The 19,887-nt window shown below is 42.0% G+C and overlaps 1 protein-coding gene across 3 annotated transcripts in view; it reads right to left on the bottom strand.

The window, feature by feature from the left end:
- The window catches only part of PICALM (phosphatidylinositol binding clathrin assembly protein), a 56,597-nt gene that overhangs the window by 2,631 nt on the left and 34,079 nt on the right, over window positions 1–19,887 (bottom strand). For 2 of the 3 annotated variants that reach the window (XM_065729954.1, XM_065729956.1), the window contains exons 12-19: window positions 17,417–17,517; window positions 8,557–8,664; window positions 7,516–7,647; window positions 7,398–7,428; window positions 6,541–6,640; window positions 5,116–5,139; window positions 3,589–3,648; window positions 1,893–1,997 (exon numbers count right to left, since the gene is read on the bottom strand). In XM_065729954.1, the coding sequence (XP_065586026.1) occupies window positions 1,893–1,997; window positions 3,589–3,648; window positions 5,116–5,139; window positions 6,541–6,640; window positions 7,398–7,428; window positions 7,516–7,647; window positions 8,557–8,664; window positions 17,417–17,517 (661 nt within the window). The remainder of the gene's footprint in view (window positions 1–1,892; window positions 1,998–3,588; window positions 3,649–5,115; window positions 5,140–6,540; window positions 6,641–7,397; window positions 7,429–7,515; window positions 7,648–8,556; window positions 8,665–17,416; window positions 17,518–19,887) is intronic. The other variant, XM_065729955.1, reaches the window with a different exon arrangement.

Raw genomic sequence — 19,887 nt, 5'->3', positions numbered from 1 at the left:
ACTGGTAGGTTTGATGCTCTGCCACTGGCACAACGTCAGCACATAACCAGAAGTACAGATGGAATTTCAGCAAGCCTGTTCACATTAAATACCAGAGGGAAAAAAGCTCCACAGTGGAACTCTCAAGATGCCCCAACCAAATTCAGACTAATACCTATTGTACCTATTGTAATGAGACTCTAAGGAGGAAAAGGGAAGTCTAAAAGCAGTGTAACACATAAACCCACATCTAACTACACTGCATCCATCTCTACTGCCTATAAACACGCTGGAAAACAAGAACATACCATGGCAGTTTCTAAGGAGAACTCAAAGCTAACAGCACAGGTCACACATTCCTCTAGTGCCAACAGGTCTAAAACTGAATGTAGCATCTTCCCAACTCAGTGCTTGTGTCATCTGCAACGCAGCACACACTGCTGCTTCAGGGCCCAGCTCTCACCTCCAGCAGCAGCAACCAATTCTCACTGCTTCCACCGAAGTTGAAGAGCTCCCAGAGTTTCACATCTGAAGTTGCATTCAGCACCCACATGCAGTGCAGACCCCGTGTCTCAGGGAAAACCCTTCCTAAGCATAAAGTGCTGATTCAAAGGGGGTGCTTCCAGTCAAATCCATTCTTGCAGGAACCAAATGCTGTCAGATCAGCACAGTAAATACAGCCCTGCACACCTCAATTTCTGTTTCCTGTTATGACAGCCAGCTGAGATTTGACCTAGACCAACCCTGCAATGTCAAGTGAAGCAGGAAGGCTCAGCACAGCCATTCAGATCTACTTGTTTATAATTGAATTGGGCAGGCACTTTTTTTTTAAAGGGATATTTCCTCATTGATGTTTTCAGAATTGCTGGAGACTGACACTGAGCACTTATTTGATTTGCTCTCTATCAAGTGTCAAGCACATCCTTTCCCATAAGATTGTGTAACACCTCATATAGAAGTTATCTATGCTCACTTGCATGAAGTGACAGTGAAAGTACAAATCAGCCCTCAGAAGTCCGTAAGAAAGTCAACTGAAAGCTGCACTTCTCATGAAACAATGGCTCTTCCAGACACACATCCATAACAAAGGCTTCATCTACCTATATATATCCACAAGGATCTAAAACGAGAAGATAGACACGGCCCACTGGAAGCACAGAGCTCCTGGTAAGGACCAGACTAAGGCAGGGGAAGAAAGGGGGAAGCTCTTCTCCATTCCAACCCACTGCTGAATTCTGTTTCCTCCACACCTGACAGGCCCTGGAACACACACTCCTGTACTCCTACACCTGTAGGTAAGTATGTCAGCTTCACCTACGCGAAGTAGAACATACATGCTTTTAAACAGCCACAAAGAGAGCTCTTCACAGTCAGAGTACTGTCACATTACCGCTGTTTTGTTTTAACTGCATCATGAGGGACAGCATGAACTTTAAGAAACATCTCACTGGCAAGTGAGAACATGCACCATTAATTCCGCAGTTCCAATCTGCCAGCTAAACTCACCTGTACCTTATCTACAAATGTACAACTCCCTCAAATTCTCAGTGATCTCAACTACTTTCTGACAAGAGCACAGAAGCGTTCACGCTTTGTTTTCCTCACCATTTTCTGTCTGAGCCCAGCTGACTGTACAGCTACTGGATATCCTGACATGCTGTAAGTGAAGACAAACCTCATTCCTAACCCACAGGGGAACAATGCCTTCAGACGTTACCTATGGTTCTACGATTCCATCTTTGCAATGTAAAACAAACCTTTGCAATCAACCTGGATCTAAGCAGCAATCCTTACATGAACCTACGTGCTTGTGCAACGCGTTTCCCAGTACAAGAAGTTGTTAAAATGCCTTAAGAGAAATTGACCCAGCTGTAGCTTCTCCCTGGTAACTATTTCTGAGCACACATACGTACCTGTGCTCCTGGTACAGGGCCAAAAGGATTTGGTGGTCTCATGACTGGCTGGCTGTATATTAAAGTTGGCTGTGTCATTACTGGTATACCTCCCATCTGTGACGGCTAGAAAACAATCCAGACACCATTAAATCACAGCTAGCATTAAGACATTTCAAGTTCTTGAGGACAGAGAGGAAAACAGCAATGTGTGACAGGCCTTGGCTGTATGTGATATATGCAGTCACAAAACATTCCCACAGTACTCTGCGAATGTGTGCTACTGGAAAGGACCGTCAGTGCAGCTTTAAGGAACAGCCACAGCGAGAACTGAGTACCGAGAGCCTTTTCAGAAGCAGCACTGCTGAGCTGGTGGAGCTCAAGAAAAGAAATGAACCAGAACTGAGAACTACATGTGAAATTAACGTTAAGCCATTATGCAATCAAAGTCTGAAGAGTTCTAAATCGCTGGCTGAGCTAAATTAACAATTTAACATGCACTGATGGCCTTAGAAGTCAAGTTTTATTTTACTTGGGCTCCCACTTCCACTGCTGCTGCTTCTGGCACTCCTCTCAGGTTTGCATGAGTTCAGCACTGGGGCCACTGAACTCATCCCACTCCAGGTAACTTCTTGACAAATTTGGGTGCTCCACCCATCACTCTGTGAAGGCACCACCCATGTGGTAAACCCATTCAGGAAGAAAGTGCCTCTGAAAACCACCCTAACAAAGAGTTAGAACATTTGCTGGTGCAATGAAGACACAGGAAAAGGGCAGGCAGGGAATGCTGAGGTCAGCAGCAGTACCAACCCAACTGCCTGCCCAAAAAACAGCTCCTAGATCTCTGCTTTGAGACAGCCATGCTGAGAGCTACGCTTTTAAGGAACACTAAAAGCCAGGCTGTAAAACAGGTCACCATTCACTGCTAGGGACCCTGGAAAAGCACGAAGAGCCAGGATGACTTCCAGGATGTCAAAGCCCAGCAGTCACTGTGATGACCCACCTCACCCACCCACTGCATGTTTAACAAGCAACAGCAGCTCACAGCAACACAGCTATGGCTACATTTCTAGTTTCCAGTTCCTACTGGCATTTTCACACCACAACCAATGCTGCTTTATGTTAAACTACTTTCTGAAGCACTGAGTCACAGTCACCAAGAAAACGCTTCTAATGTTGCAGTGCAGAGCTATGTTGAGCTCGTTTGAGTCAGCACCCAGGTGGTTTCAGCACAAATGAGTTCACAGTGAACAAGATTCCCCATTTTTGCTGCTCATTTATTGATTACATACAAATTATGAATCTAGTTTGGCTATACAGTAAGCACATGCGCTTGGTTTTACTACACAAATCAAGGAGCCATTTAGCAAAATAACTGTTTTAGGAAAGTTCCCTTCCTTTCAAGTAACTCAAAGGTGTGCTAGGCCTCCACAACCCCACTGACGAAGAAGAGCTGAAGCAGTTAAAGCACATCTTTTCAGAAATGCTTTCGAAGTTTGAGCTAAGAATGGAACTTGGAACAACGTTCCAGAGCAGCGAGCACCAACGTCAAGTCTGCATCGAAGAACTGCTGGTACTGGGACACGGAGGTGCGGCCTCACCCCAACAAAGCACCAGGGGGTGAAGTTCAGTCCTCAGCAACGTCGCTTACTAAAAACACTTATCCAATGATCAAATCACACACAGCATCTGAGTCAGTTACAGAGGTGCTACTTACCATCCCATAGCCCATCATCCCCGTGGGCGTTGTGGCAGGATACGCCATCACAGGTGGAGCCTGGTGGGAGAAACAGCGGTGAGAAGGGAGCGGCACAGCAACACTGCAGCACTCTGCTTATTGTGAAGACAGGTGAGTGTCAGCTCATTACCATGTGTTAAAATGTGCCCCAATCATTTGGGATATCTAGACTAAAGCTTCTAGATCTTGATGATAAGCAAGTATTTGCTTTTAACCTGTTCAAGTTCTGGCTGACTGAGCTGAAGCCACCATCCTCTTAGCTTTCTGTTTAAAGAACACTATATGAAACAAATTTTAGAGGGAAAACTCATTAGAATTTTTAGAGTTTCATTAAGTGCATTTCAAAATGAGAAAAAATCTCTCAAAATTCTCTTAAAAGAGAATTCTTAGAGACTGAAAGGCCAAATTCCCATTGGTTTTGCAGACATTACAGGAGCTCTCTTCTCTCTAGCCAGGGCGTACATGCCATGGGAATCTTCCTACCATGCTTCAGTGCATCTCCAACATCTACTGACTGGAATGATAACACTACTAGCTTCTCTCATCTCTTATCCAGTCTCAAAGTAATCCTAGAGAGCAGGATAATTAATTAGTTCTAGATCTGCAGTAGGGTCATTTACTAAAGCAAAGGCAGAAAGAACCCTCAAAATAATCTATACCCACTTAGAAAACATGAACTTGTAACTTACATTGCCCCTCACTTATCTGCATAGTGCACCCAATTGGCAATGCACTGGCATTTCAATTGCCATCAGAACGTGTTTCCCGTCAAGGATATCCAGCCTGCATATCCACACAGCCCGAGAGGCTGCTCTGAAGGGCATTCTTGTTTTCTTAGGGTACTCCTGTTGTCCTTTTAATGTTACTTAAACACACAGGCTACATAAATTATTTTTTGACTGCTCCAGCAACGGATCTACCATCAGCAACAGAAACAGAATGCAGGGAAAGACCAATACCACTGCTTACATCAGCTCTTTGAAATGAAAGAGACTGCACTGCTCAGGCAGCAAGCATCAGTCACTGCTTGCCCTTCTTAAGCCGTCAGCACGGACTTCCCTTCTTAACTTGAGCATTAATGACATATTGGTCTCTCCCCTCTAAAGAACACTCAAAATCTACCACAAATGTGGATCAAGTGCCAAGTATAACAGAAGCCCGTGAGGTTTCATGCAGTTATTCAAACACAAACATCTTATCTTCATTCAAAATTCACCAAGTGCATTGAAGGCAGCACAGACACACACCCCAGCTCTCTGGCAGCAAATGGTACAGTCGGAAGCAAGGAAAAATAATCTGGGTATTTCCCATGCCATCATTCGAGTCAAGAGCCTGCAGAACACCTATGAAGGTCGTGTATGCTAGGAAAAGCTCAATTGTTGGCACACCAAAGATTTTAAAATGAGAAATGTGTAAATAGCAAGAAGGTTATGAGATTCTGCAACAGCAGTGGTTAATATCAGCATGCCAGTTGATTGCAAAAAGGCTGTGGGTTGTTTCACTTACGTATTGTGGAAAATGCATGCCATTCTGTATTTCCCAGGGAGAACAATTACATAATGCAATAACACTGGATTAGAAGCAAATACTTACACAATGGAATATACACAGATAGCATTTTAGTTCACAAATACATCACATGTCTACCCCAACACGTTCTTGTAATTCAAGTCATTTACTGAGACAGCACAGAGCTGTGATACTGTCGTTAGTGTGTTCTTACTGGCTTTGCATAGTCCATTTATTTGGTATATGCCTTTTTTCAAAGGCAAGAAGCCTTCTTTTCAAAAGCATATTTATTTCGCAAGCAGCAGTAACTCCACAATAAATAGACCAGCACAGGAAGGCAAACTTTCTCCTACATTTATTTGTTTCTGGGTTTTTACGTTCACAGAACAGTTTCAGGAGGAAATGTCTCAGCATCTCTAAAGACTAGAAGTTGTTAAACGTAATGACTTATCACAAGAAGATGCATACATGAGACATGAGTTATTCAACAGATTAAAGCACACAGATAAACTCAAACCATCAGTCACTAAAGCATGTGAGAAGTCAGATTCTTCAGTACCTACACCCCCTCCAGTGAGGTCCACAAACATTTCTATGCAACTCTGAGCTGGCAACAGTCACCCACTGGGGTGAGGTGGTGGATCCAGGGGGATACTCTTTCCTAATTCACAATGTTTAGTTATTGCACTGTGGGCTCAACCTCCCCCAGTGATTACAGAGAACGATGCAATAAATCCTCGTGGACATTCTGCTACCTGCTGTCAGTGTGCAGTTCTCCAAGTCACTGGTGAAAGGGTGAGCAGGATCCACAGGCAAAAATGTTCCATTACCATTGTGAGAATTACCCATATAAACCTTGTCTTGTTTTGGACACATCAGTTAGGAACCCTTACCTGACATGCTACCCCAAGCCAATGCTATGTGCTACAATGGGTGCAACACTGACATGAGTTAAAAACACCTGCAGGGAAAGCAGAGCTGCAGCTCACATCACTGCACAGACACCTCTAGAAGTATCTGAATATTAATCTTGCCCATTCTCACCACAGAGCAGGCTGTGTTGTAATGATAAACATGCCTGACATCAGCACACCTGAAGAACACTTGTCACACTTGTTCTTATTTGGACTGCCAAGTATCCCCAACATCAGTTCGCAGTTTCATGTTAATTCACTGAAACATGAAGCCAGCCACCTCGTCATGAGTGAGCGGTCAAGGAACACCAAGGTTTACTATAAACTTGCACATCTCACTGCAAACTAATTTACTAGAACTGCACAGTTGAGAAAAACAAATCCAAGCAGCACACATCTCAAACTGATCACAATCTCATTTTTCTACTGCCTCTTTTCTGCAGCTACGTCCCTTCCCGATTTGTTCTCAGTCTGCACAGGGAACTCACACTCCTCTAAGATTGCTTACCAGCGTTGGAGCATTCCACGCAGTCGTAGGTGCAATCTTGGGTTGCCAGTTGGAACCACCTGTTAGCTTCTTTTCACTTGGCTGAGTCCAATTTACATCACTTCAAATAAATTAATAAAGAATTGTTAGAAAACCATGGATTTGCTTACCAAATGTGAACGCTTCCTCTTTGAAACCTGACTTTCATATAGCAAAGCTCATTCAACAAGTGAGTTGAAGAAAGGTCTCGGGATGACCTGTTTGTGCTAGGAAAAGCAAGGCAACATGCCCAGCATAACCCACCTGAGCTTTATTCAAGCTCTTGTCAAGCTTTATTCATGCTAAATAAAACTACACACTAGATTTCTGCTAGAGTGGTAGATTTCTGCAGAGCTGGCACAGACTGCCCCAACGAGCCTGAAATTTGCTGATCACACTCTCAACTTTGCTGCTAGAACAGATGCCTGCTATTTCAGAACAGTCCCCGTTTCAAAATCACTTCTCTGAAAGTCAACCAGAACCTTAAGGTTGTGGTTTCACGTAATGCACTTCTGCATGCACTTGGATCACATGAACTATTTATAACACATGATACGATTACTACAACCTACAGAAATATTCTAAACTCATCTCCTACATAGAGAAAAACTGAAATGAATCAGACACAGGATGGCATCTTGCCACTGTCATCGCTGCTCAACCTATGGTCTTCCCAGCAGCTCTCAGTTCGTTGCAAACCACGTGATGAGAACCAAAGCACTAACCCAGACATGCTCTGAAGGGCAACACAGTGACACTCTGGGCAGGTTTGAACCTGTGCTTTTGTAAGATTGTTACCACCAAGAGGAAAAGCTCCATTCCTGATTAAGCATACTCACTTTTTAGTAGTTCCATTTCCAATGCCCAAATCTGTCACAAAGTAGAAAAAAGACACCACTGAAATTCTATCCACTTAAAAATTCAAAAAGCATCTTATGCAAGTTGTTCAGTACTTACTGCCTACAAGATTGGCTAAAGATGAATCCAGATCATCCGACACTAGCTTGTTAGGTGGTACTTTGGCAACTGGAAGACTCTGGTTTTGGGAGGCCACTGTTGGTTTTAGGAGACCACCTAATTCATCAAAGCCTTGAAATGATAAACAAAAAGTGATTTCAGTCGTAGGTTTCCATTGTGATATTCAGTTAAGCAGGAGGCAAGCTCAACACAAAGCTAAAATGAAACTGAACCTAGCAACACTACAGTAAGCAGAAAGGATAAAGCTACTACACCTTTGGATCGAGGAGACACTACAGAGGAAGGAGATTACATTCCTCTGGTTTAACCTACGTGACATATTTCACATGAAATGGATTCACCACTACCACAAAACAGAAAGAAGAAAATTAAGCATATCTAAAGGATTCCAGTCTTACAAAAACATCTGTTTGCTTTTAATACATCACTGGTTTGGCCAAAGCCAATCCAATATCAAAGAGATGTCAGAAGGCCAGAATATTTACATCCCAAACTCTCAGAAGAGCAAGAGGGCTCTCAGCATGATTATAATCTGAACTAACGCCACATTCCTTACATGACCGTGTCCTGAAATGAATTGCTGCATCCAAAAAGCAACACATAGGCAAGTGAGCTTGTTAAAAATGTGGCATGGTTGAGTAAAATTAGGAAGCACCTTTAGCTCTCCTTACAGCTGCAGACCACGGTTAAGTTGACAACGCTTAAAAATGAATAAGGTCATTCACACTGTGAAGTTCCAGTGCAGAAAAGATTAAAGGAATTAAATACAAGTGTTTCTTCAGAACACATGTAGAAATAATGAAGTGGCCTTTCCTCACACTAAGAAAAAGCTGAAGAATGCTGCCATCAGTATTTTAAAGTCTGCTCACTGTTTTCAACTGGAACATCATATGAGTAAAAACAGATTAAGAGATTAATTCATATTCCATCAATATTCCTCCAGAATATACCATCAATATTCCTTCAGAATAAAAAAAAGGTTAAAGGACATATGTCATCTATTTTTAGGAGATGTCTTACCACCAGAATCTAGGACAACATTAGAAGATTTGTTTCCAAACACAGACTCAAAGTCAACATTAAGGCCAGCTGATGGCTGTGGTTGAGCAACAGGGGATGGAGTGAACCCTGCATGGAAGAAAAAAGACACAGTTGAATATTTGAGAAGTTTTTTTTCTCTTTAATTTGCCTTCTTTATGGAAAAGATGACAAATGCACAGATTTTAGTACTGAAGAAAGATTAGGAAGACCTCAGGTGATCAGATTACATTCTAACATGGAAAATTTTATAGGAAGAGAGCTAGAAGCTTGAACTCCTCCCAGGAAAAAAAGCTTCTGTCTCAAAAGAACACCAACCAGCTACAGAAGATCCTCCCCATTACTGATTTTCTACACTATTTGTATCACCCATCTTTAACAAACTACTTACAATTACTTAAGGAAAAATCATTGTGTTTTTGCAGGCAATGCAGCTGTTAGATGCAGAACCTATTTCAAGACCACCTGCCTGCAGATCGTTCCCTCCACCTTTCCATTAGTTGAGCTGCTCTCAGATAACCAGAGCAGGACCCATACAACCTTAAGATGCCTGACTATCCTGCCTGCAATTACACATTCCTAATACTAACATTTAAAAACAGTTACTTTTTGAGCACAAGTTAATTGCTTCATGTTTCCTGCTGTGCATCTGTAAAGCAAATATAATCTGTGTTCTCCAAATGCTTTTTTCCCCTCTCAACACTGAGAACTTACTGCACTGCAAAGCACTATGGCTTTTTGGCAATGCTAAAAGTTGATTGCTCGGAATATGAAAGTGAGTGTTGGTTCTAAACTCCCATTTTCTGGTGTCACATACAGAGCACTGCACACAAATCTGAGCAAGCGTGTGCACCTACATCTCAACAGTCATGCAATTACAGAAGTGATCGTTCCTATGCAAGAAAGGAACCAAAGAATGCAATGCCATGCTGAAAAAAAATCAGCTTTTCTGGTTTCTAACACACTTTAATGATTTGAAAAACTGAATACTTCAGAAATAAAAACAACCCAGCAACGTGCCCAAGAGACAGATCACGTTTGGCATGCTGAGACAGCTCGCTTCGGTCTTCATGTTTTCCTGAAACAAGTGAGGCTTCACCTAACATTTAGTGATTACGTGGTGCAGTCCTTATCCTCCAACTTCACAGAAGAGCTGATTTGGATCACCTTTCCTTCCTACTTGTCTTAAAGGAAGACAAAACTTCGAGTCCAAAGCATCCACCACTAAGAAATTTATTTTTTCCATAAAGCGCAAATCAAATAAAAACATTTACAGCCTCTGAGGACACAAAGGGGAGCAGTGATGTGGGAAAAGATAGGGAACAAACAAGAAAAGAAAATGAGTATCTTTGTGACAAGTCCAGCATCGGGCTGTAACAGGCCATTTCAGAGACTCCAGACTGCATGTAAGATTTCCTTCCATAGGATGTCCTGCAGCTCTTCAGCCATGCCTGTACCAGTGAGAAACTGGGCAGCGTAACTCATTTTTCTTTAGAAAATGGGCTTAAGTGGTACAAACTAAGCTAACCTTCCTGCTCATTCTCAGAGGTTTCAAGCTAAGAGGGACAAGCCAGAAGACACAACATTACTTGGGACTTCTTGAGTTAGGCTCAGTGAAAAGATGACACCATTCTCCTGGAATGACTCTAGATAGTTTTGTTTATGTAACTTATGGTAAATGTAACTTATGGTGTTCAAGAATTAACTTGTCCACAAAACATTCATTGAAAGCACTGCTAAGCCTTGCATAGCAGCAATGTTAACACTTCCTCCCCCACCTGGTTTAGGCGGTTACCTCTCACAGTCAGCAGCCCACCTGTTGGCAAGGTGTTACAGAAATAGCATCAACAAGTTACCGTGCAGACTCCACCTAGCTGCACAAATATCAGACAAGTTTAATGCAGAGGATACTGCTCGTACGTTCTGTGAACCTCTGTTCTCAGAACATCCCCATCCCTCTGTCTTACAGGCAGTGAAGGTGAGCAACACCTGAAGCAACACAAGGAAGGAACCCTGAAATGGGGAGATACTCATTTCTCAGACTGAAGTCTTGTTTTAGCACAAACTGGGAAAAGATGAGCTACTTGTGACAGCACATCTAGCATAAGCACTGCTACAGAAGTCAGAGTTGGAGCCAACGTGGTGATGCACTTCTGTAGCCAATAACAGATCCAATAGTTCGAGGCACACTACACATTCGAGCCTGCGTGTCTGAGGTGAGGCCACATCCCATTACCTACCTCCAAAGAGACCAGCTACAGAAGAAGGCTCACTGCGGAAATGGGAAGCACTAGGGTAAGCTTGAGGACCACAAAAAGAATCTGATAAGGCATGTCACACAGAAGAGAGAAAGCCAGGGAAGGAGAAGAGGGAGAGTTACAGAAAGAGAACCAAGATACATCTATTTGCTGTTCAAATATTTAACTTCAGGTCAACCTATAAATCCATATATACTCTAATAACATAGAAACAACAGAACAAAATTAATACACGTAAGACATACAATAAACAACTTTATATCATCTATAACTCTAAAGGGAAAAAAACACTTTCAACATGACAGCTAAGTTAGGATAAATACATTTCTTTTCTCTATTTTTCCAGTAAATGCCATGTTTTACACCTTTTGAAAGGAAAGTGTAAAAGCTTCAAGGCATTTTTCTGATACCTGAAGAATAATGATACAGCCCAACAGTGGATTCATATTTGGTTGCCACAAAGGGATTTAGTTCAGTGAATGGATTGTAATGATCTAAAGAATCAGAAAGAGTTATTCATTTTAAATCTGTATTCACATCATGGTAGTACCTAGTTTATGCTGTTGCTAGAACCACACCCACTTTTCTAAGTCAGTATGTCAGGAAGTCACACTGCTTCTAGATACAACTCTACAAGAATGAGATCTTGGAAGGGGAAGACAACGGTACCACCACCATCCATCCCCAGTGGTTCAGTGCTGGGCTGTGCCCCACAAACCCTCTGAGCTGCACAGCCACAGCTTTCTGTGCAACTGCAGAACAAGCCACAGCCAGGAAGCTGCTCTGACTGGTAACTACTGAAAAGCCACACTTCAAATGGCCATTCTGCATTTGCCTGCAGCCATATCAGTTTATTAAAAGCACAGGGAAAAGCTATTAGAAACAGACCACGTCATTACACTGTAGTTACAGCTTAATGGATTTGTGAACTAATGCCTCAGCCAACTAAACCTCAGTGAGAACTTCAGAGTGAAGTCTCACAACAGGAGTTCTGCTCTGGATACTCTCACTTCTCTCTCCCCACTAAGTCAAGCTAGGAAACTAGTCAAAGTACCAGTGGTGTGGCCACGTCCAAACAGACCCCTTGTCCTATCCTTGTTAAGGAACACAGAGCTATCATATCTTATAAGAAAGTCTGGATTCTTCTGAGATCAATCCTAGTGAGGTTCAACCTGAAAAAGAAAGCTGTTGGTGCAGCGAGGCTGCCTTCAAAGCAGCAGCCTAAGAACTGAAAAAAAGGATCAGTTCATGTCTTGTCAGTTCTTTCTCAGAAAGCTAAATATTGAAAAGTAATCAAATTAGCGGGTACTTGCACCAACAGACACGTGACAAGGACTTCTGGTGTGACAGCACACTGAATCACCTCCAAACTAAGCTGTAATGGTTTTTAAGTGGTGAGTTCTTAGTTAACTGCATGGTAGGTAGAGATGTGCAGAACGTGCACCAAAACACCTGTGGCTTTATCAGCTTTTCACGTCAGCAAAACTGCAGAAAACACATCCCCTGCACGTGACAATTGCAGTAAGCTCCTGCATTCAGACCCTGAGAACAGACAAGCAGCATTACCTCAGCCACACACAATATGCTACCCTTACATCCCCCAGCATGAGAGCCTGTGTTGAATCCAACTCAAACAGCTGCTTTAACTGTCACTACATTCTATCACATCAGCAATACCACCACACTCCATACCAAGTAAGGATATTAACATCATTTTTAATGACAACTGCAAAATCAAGTTCTAACGTAGCACAAAATAACATCAATTACTGTATTTTTGGTTTCTCAGGAGCCCCCAAATATAATTTAGAAACCAAAACAATAAAATGTTCGGAAATAGGTAATTAATTTAAAATGGTACTTTACCAACAAACATTTCATGTGTGGGTGTCCTACTGGTGAAAGTAGAAACATCAGAAGACACAGACAGATGAGCAGCATCGTTAGTTTTTGTAAGGAAAGGATTTAGGTTTGGAATGGCATCATCAACATTATCAACAGTAGCAGAAAAAGGATCTGTCCAATTCCAGAAAGCAAGAGAAAGAAAAAGGAGATGGATTTAGTTGTATGTTACTTCCTAGGTATAGAAGAGTAAGAAGAGTTAAGAGAGTTGAGAAGAGTCCAAGAAGTAACATTTTATCCTGAAACCCCTTAATTTGGGGTGACCTAGCTAGTTATTTGTCCAGAACTATCCACACATTTTCTGCTCAAGAAAAAAGACTACAGGAATTAGCTACCCCTTTTATACTTAAATTAATACCATCTTGGTCTTATACAACATGCTTCTGCTGTAGCATGTTTTATACAGAAAATTAATACATTACTGATCTTTAAACACAAGCAGCTTTTGCTCTGCGCACTCATATCCCCCAGTGCTTGCAACCTATTCATTGGAGCAGTGACTGCCTCCTACCATAGCACAACACAGACTGAGTGATGACCCAATGCAACTCCATTCCACAAATGGCTTTAAAGTTAGGAAGAAAAAACCCACCACCAGATACAATCCCCAAACAAACGAAAGCAGTGAAGTGCTAACTTGCTCTTTTCCACCTACTGATCTTGGAACTTGATGCTTTTCGCATTCTGGAGCATCATGAAATTCTCCAGAGCTGGAAAGTGAGGCAGCACACAGGTCAGAAGCACACTGCTTATTGCCAAACTTGTGGACATGTCAACAGCCGTGAGCAAGAGAACTGTTCTGCTTCACAGAACTACTAACACTGGAAAAGACCACCAAGACCATCTAGTCCAGCTGTGGACCCATCACCACTGTGCTCAGTAAACTGCATCCCTCAGTGCCACACGTACACAGTTCAACACCTCCAGGACAGTGAGCCCATCACCTCCCTGAGCAGCTAGATGTAAAAAGAAGCTTCTCCAAATACCCAACGTGAACCTCCCCCATGCAGCTGAGGCAGTTACCTCCCACTTACCATTAGCTCCCTCTGAAGAGGTCAAGCCCACCTCACAGCCACCTCCTTTCAGAGAGTTGTGGAGAATGGTGAGGTCTCCCCTGTTCTGCAGCACTGTACAGCCGCCTCTGCTTTATCACACTGCCTAGAACTGCAGCTTACTCTTCTAGGCACAAGCATGTACAAAAGTGTCAGAGAAACAGTTATGAGTGCCTCACAGTTTTGGCACTTTGCTTTTAAACCAGGTTGGCTTACTGATTATCCACAACTACTACGTACAGCTGTGACATAGGAGGTTCAGACTGTCTCTGTTTAAATCTGATGTCCTGGTTCTTAGCTATAAATCCCATACAGTTCAGTAACATGACTGAAAGCTACCTATGTAAATCCTAAAGAAGCCTTAAAACCATAAATGCATTATTCTTCACAGGCATAATGCATTCTCGTTTCCTGAAATTTTGAAGCCTTTTTCAGTAAAGATTGGTTTCTCCTGTGAACTGCCTGGCCACATCACAAGTGCCTTAACAGATATTTTTTATAAATTATTTAGCTATCAAAATCAGAGTCACCAACAATGAGTAGAGAATAAGCACCCTAAGTAACGTTATATTTGTAATACACAGCAGCAATGCAAAATCTACTGCTGTACACATGGCTTAGGCAACAACATCTCCACCTAATGTACTTGTGGACATGCCAAACAGCCAGGCACCTGAAATGAATCCCTGCTCACAGGTATGTACCTGTTATCTACTATGAATGCTATTTCAGAATGCACAGAACAAACTGATCTGAACTAGAACACAACACATTAACCTTTAATCAACTCCTGCTTGCTTGCTTTGTTGCTGCTTCACATTCTCACTGCAGTTGGAAAAAAACCAATCAGGTAGGATAAACACTTCCACACGGATACATCTGTTCTGCTTCTCAAGTTTAGGTACAAATTGATCACTGACAGACAGCAGATCAAACAGCTGGAATGGTCCTTCAATCCATCTCTATCTCAGCTCTGATAACAGCTTCCTTTATTCTTGTTTAGCCTTTTGTTTGTTTTCCATGTTAATTTACTATACTTGTTTAAATAATTCCAGTAGTTTCAAACATGTATATAAAACAGGCTAACTATAAAATACCACCTCCTATTCCCAGAGGTCAAAAGTTGCACGTGGATTTGTTTTGACCAGTAAAGCAATGCAACCAAACTTGAGACTATCAGGATTTCCTTAGCAGTGTAATTTAACTCTTCTCTGGTCTGTCTCATCCTAGTTCTGAATGAGTGTTTGAAGCTGAAATTCTGCCAAGGCCTGTGACAGAGGCAACTGAGAATTAACTGGTTTGGGTAATTCACATGTTGAATACTCAATTTCTTTTTTTAATTGCTGTCTCTCCTGACAGCAACAGCCAGCTGTTTCTAAAGCCCAATACCATCTCTGAATACACACAGTATCTGCTTGTGTCGATGGAATTGCTGTCCCTTCAGGTTATCTTAAGGCTCCAGTAAGTCAGGTGCATCTGAAAAAGTAACTGGAATTCTGCAAACTTCTCCCATTTATCCAGCCAGAAACAACTTACGTGAGTGAGAAGACTGACAGATTTCTGAGAAATTAAACCAAATTCATGCAACACCAGAACCCACTCGCTGTGAATTTTTAACCTCAGAAGCTTTTGCCAGAGAGCAATGGAAGGCAGCAACCCAAATAAGAGGGGCCTGTAACAGCTTATCCTTTTATTACATACCTAAAAAAGATGCTGCATAAATCTCCCTGAGCAGTGATTTTGTCCACTGCGTGTCAATTTGTACCTGAATACACCAAATACAAACACCATGTCAGAAAATTACCTAAGGGAGGGATGCTGTGCAGTGGTTAGAGCACAGGACTGGAAACAGCTCAGGTTCCATTCGTGGCTCTGCCCCTGACCTGCTGCATGGCTTCATGCAAGTCAGTTAACTGCTCAGATCTCCCCATCTGTAAAAGGTGGAAAGCACTTCTTATCTACTTCACCTATGTGAAGCAAGGTGTTCATGTCTGCAAAACTGCACAGAACATTCACAAGAAAGTAGCCACCCCAGAACTTCAACCTACAGCTTCAGCACACAGCCTGAAATCTTCACAGTTGCAGGAGGCAATCTCAGAAGTGTTTAGAAACACAGCATTAGGATGCAGTAATAATTCACTGATAATTATTAAAGCACTGATAATTATTACTGAAGTCTCACCAGGAATAACACATACACTGAATAAATACAAGGACTGCCAGGCTTAATTTCAGGTTGTTAGTATGAAAAAAATTAGTGGTAAAAATTAAAACCACTAAATTGTGATATGACCTTCACAAGGACGATATAACTTCCCCTTCCACCTCTCACCCGTGAGATAATTAGAACAAGCTGAAACAAACTCCTGAAAGCAAACAAAGCGAGCCAAAGGTTTCCTCAGTATCCGAACCCTAAGCCTAACAGGCATCAGAATTTGGATGCATAATAATTTTATGTTCCCCACATCTTCCTCCAAAGATGCTCTGCTCAGCAAAGTGAAGGGACAAATCAATTTCTTCTTTTTTCCAGGAATGTACTGCATATATTACTATTGCTTCCACTGCCCAGAATCGTGTTATTTCCCTACAAACCAGCACGAGAAGATACACAAGACACCAAGCACATATCAGGAGTAAACAGGAACAAAGACATACACTGCATGTTACAAAGTTAAGTCAGACAACTGCAAAGACCTTCGAGAAAAGCTCCTAAAGGAAAATCTCACAGTGTTATTCCAATGCTTATGAAGCTTTCTGAAGCAGTAACTCCCATTTTTCAGCAACATTAAGCAGTTATTATGAGGCTATTTCCAGATAAGACAGTAAAACTCAAAACTAAGCATCATTTATGCAGAAAATTAAGAAGCTTCATGCAAGTTTTTTCATCTTCATTCAGTGCAAGCAACCATCTCTTGTTACCTACACTGAAAGTACTCTGCAACACTGCAAAGCAACAAAGAAATGCATGGCAAGTGCTCTAATCCATGAGTAACATTCATGACTTCTGACTCCTGCCCAGCCTCCCTGATTTAAGGGCACACTCGTATCAGTAAGATCATCAAACAGCTCATGCAGCCATCTTTAGCCACAGATGGTTGCTTTCTGTAGTTAAACACAAATTCTCTGCTGTATTTCAGAGGTGCTTGTTTCCTTTCTGAAGCCTAAATTGGGACTGCCATGATTTCTGCATACATCTGTCTCAATTGGGCCGTTTCAGGACTCATCCAATCTTATCTATTGTAACTGAAAAACGTGCAGAATTGATTCCACCTTCATACTACATAAAACAGTGATTTGAGAAATGCCATATACAAATTCAGTATGCAGTAGAGCTCAGTATCTGACAGACAGCTTCCAGAAATGGATCCTGACAGTGACATGATCCTCAAAGACAGCAGTTCTGAGGATGAATGCTGGTCAGTGACTTAAGGAGCTTCTCAAATCAAGACTGTCTGTAATAATCACACACTTCTATATTACTTTAATTCATACTCAGATCTGAATTGTTCCCTGCTCCTTTAACCCATGCTTTATTTCTCTCTGGGAGTTCTCTTCAAGTTTTGGAAGAAGGAACAGCTCACAGACTACAGACACAGCAACGAAAGCTTTAATGCAAGTCAAAATTCTTACCTCCCCAGGTACTTCCTACTTGTGGAGCAGCAGACATTGGATGTACAGATGGATGGAAAGTCGGCTGCAAATCAAGCAGATCATTTGGCAGCTTTGAAGTGCTACAAAGACAAATCAACACAACTGTTTGAACTGCATCACAGTTCTCAAGGCAAGGCAGATGCTAGCAGCTGTCAACAATAAAGAAAGCTTTGTGGATGTCATAAGATATGATAAAACTACATCAAAATCACGAAATTTGCTGAGTTTCACATTTTCTGAGAAAGGATAAATACAGTAAGCTGTGTTATACCAAATCTGTCTAAAAACATAACCAGCCTTCCCATCTTCCTCACAGCCTAACATGGCTAAAACAGCTCAAGTTCAAATGATCTGCAGCAGCTCTTAGAGTAACCTCATGGAAGCTCCATTGGTTTGCTATCACACCATGGAATCAAATTCAATCAGTTACAACATCAAAAAGCTACATCTAAATGTAAGAAGATGTGTTTGCTATCAGCTCCTGAGCAACTGGAAACTGGCTTAGATCTGTGAGCCATTAAACCCTGGGGAAAACAAAACCTCAGAGCCCTCCATACACATTGCCCACAGCTGTAGTGACATCAGCCCTGTGAATTACAACTAGTTCACACGTACCTACTGTCTACTCAAAACTAACCCAAGATCCAAGAACTTAATCCAAGAGATTAAGAGTGAAGCCTTAAACGCAGCTGTTGCAATGACTTCAAGAGTAACAGGGATGACAAAACATCGAGCAAAAAGCCCTCTTCATACTGGACTGTTTGAAACTGGCACAGAGCTTAAAGGGTAGAAGGGACATCCTAGATTTCTGCCTATCCTCTTTCTGACTCAGCTGATTGTATGATTCAGCTTATTATTATTTCATTTCAGTAGAGATCAAGAAATCATGTTTTGCTACTGCTGCTCCTATTAAAAATGAGCTCTGTTCAGCACAGCCTTGTAATGTGAAGAGGCAAAACAATTTTCAAGTAAAGACTGTTCAAGTTAATGGCAGTGATTAATCAGAGACATTCCACCCAGCAGCGAGGAACTCAACTTGCAATCCAACAAACCCACTCTGTGGCAGCTCCTGCTGTACAATGTTCTTCCCTCACTGCAGCAATACTGCCAGCAAGTGAATTTAAACAAAGACAAACTAGCGTTTGTTCTTCAAAAGAAAATGCTCTTGTCTCTAGCATGAAGCATTTCTAGCCATTTGAAGAAGCTTTAATCAAATGTTTTTGTTTCAGACCTCCTAAGAAGGAAGATCATGCATTCAACATTTCTAGTTCAATGCATACTGCTATTTCAAATATTTCAGTCTGAGCTATTCCGTTTTCAAGGAAGCTTTTCAATTATCAACACTGACAGATCCTCTGGTTCCTTACACATGATTCAGCTATTCATAAAAGATGTAAAGTAACTTTCTGCAGCAGTTTTCTAGTGGGGAAAGATGACTGCATAAGCACTGACTACCTTTAAGCAGCAGCAAGAAGTGAAAGGGACAAGTAGATTCTTGCATGAGTCTAATGGAACTAAACAATCCTTCCTTAGGTTTAGGATTCATGAGTCAGCAGTGTGTGCATGCAGTCCCAAAGGCCTACTGTATCCCAGGCTGCACCAAGAGAGGGGTGGCCAGAAGGATGAGGGAGGTGACAGGCCTTCCTGCTCTGCCCTCCTGAGGCCCCATCTGGAGGACTGCATCCAGGTCTGGGACTGCTAACACAACAAAAACATGGAGCTGCTGGAGCAAGTCCAGAGGGCCATGAGGTGACTGAAGGGCTGGAGCACTTCTCTTGTAAAGAAAGGCTGAAGGAGCTAGGTTTGCCCAGCACGGAGAAGAATGTTCCAGGAAAGCCCCACTACAGACTTCCAGTGCCTGAAGGGAGCTTAAAAACAGACTGGCTGTTTAAGTGGTCCCATAGCAACAGGATCAGGGGGAATGATTTTAAACTAAAACAAGGGAGATTGAGATTACATATTAAGAGGAAATTGTTCACAGAGAATGGTGAAGCACTGGCACAAGTTGCCCAGGAAAGAAACTGGAGGTGTTCAAGTCCAGATGGGATGGGGCCCCTGGTGGGCAGCAGCCCTGCCCATGGCACGGGGCTGGAGATGGATAGTCTTGAAGACCAAGAAACTTTATGATTCCATGATCAAATCCAAAACAAAATACTCAACTGGAGATCTGTTTCCTACGGTACTCATGGAAGCACCGTGCTCTCTGCTGCCACTTTATTTGACAAGTATTTATAGATTGAAGCTCACACCTTTATGCACAGTTTCTGCCAGCAACAATCAGGAATGGCATGCAGTATTCTACACTGTCTCAAGCTCTTACAGACACATTCCAGATACAACTCCAGACTGCAGAACCTTCCAACCCTGTTTCAAGCTTTCCTTTTTTTTTTTTTTTTGAAAGTCCACCAAGAATTTCTGTTAGCACTCAACTTTTAAATACTGAGAAATGC

Source organism: Cyrtonyx montezumae, unplaced genomic scaffold (genome assembly GCF_038088225.1).
Source record: "Cyrtonyx montezumae isolate F1298 unplaced genomic scaffold, pur_monq_1.0 scaffold_12, whole genome shotgun sequence".
Lineage (NCBI taxonomy): Eukaryota > Metazoa > Chordata > Aves > Galliformes > Odontophoridae > Cyrtonyx > Cyrtonyx montezumae.
Note: the sequence above shows the minus strand (reverse complement) of the source record. Positions and strands in the feature narration are given on the sequence as shown.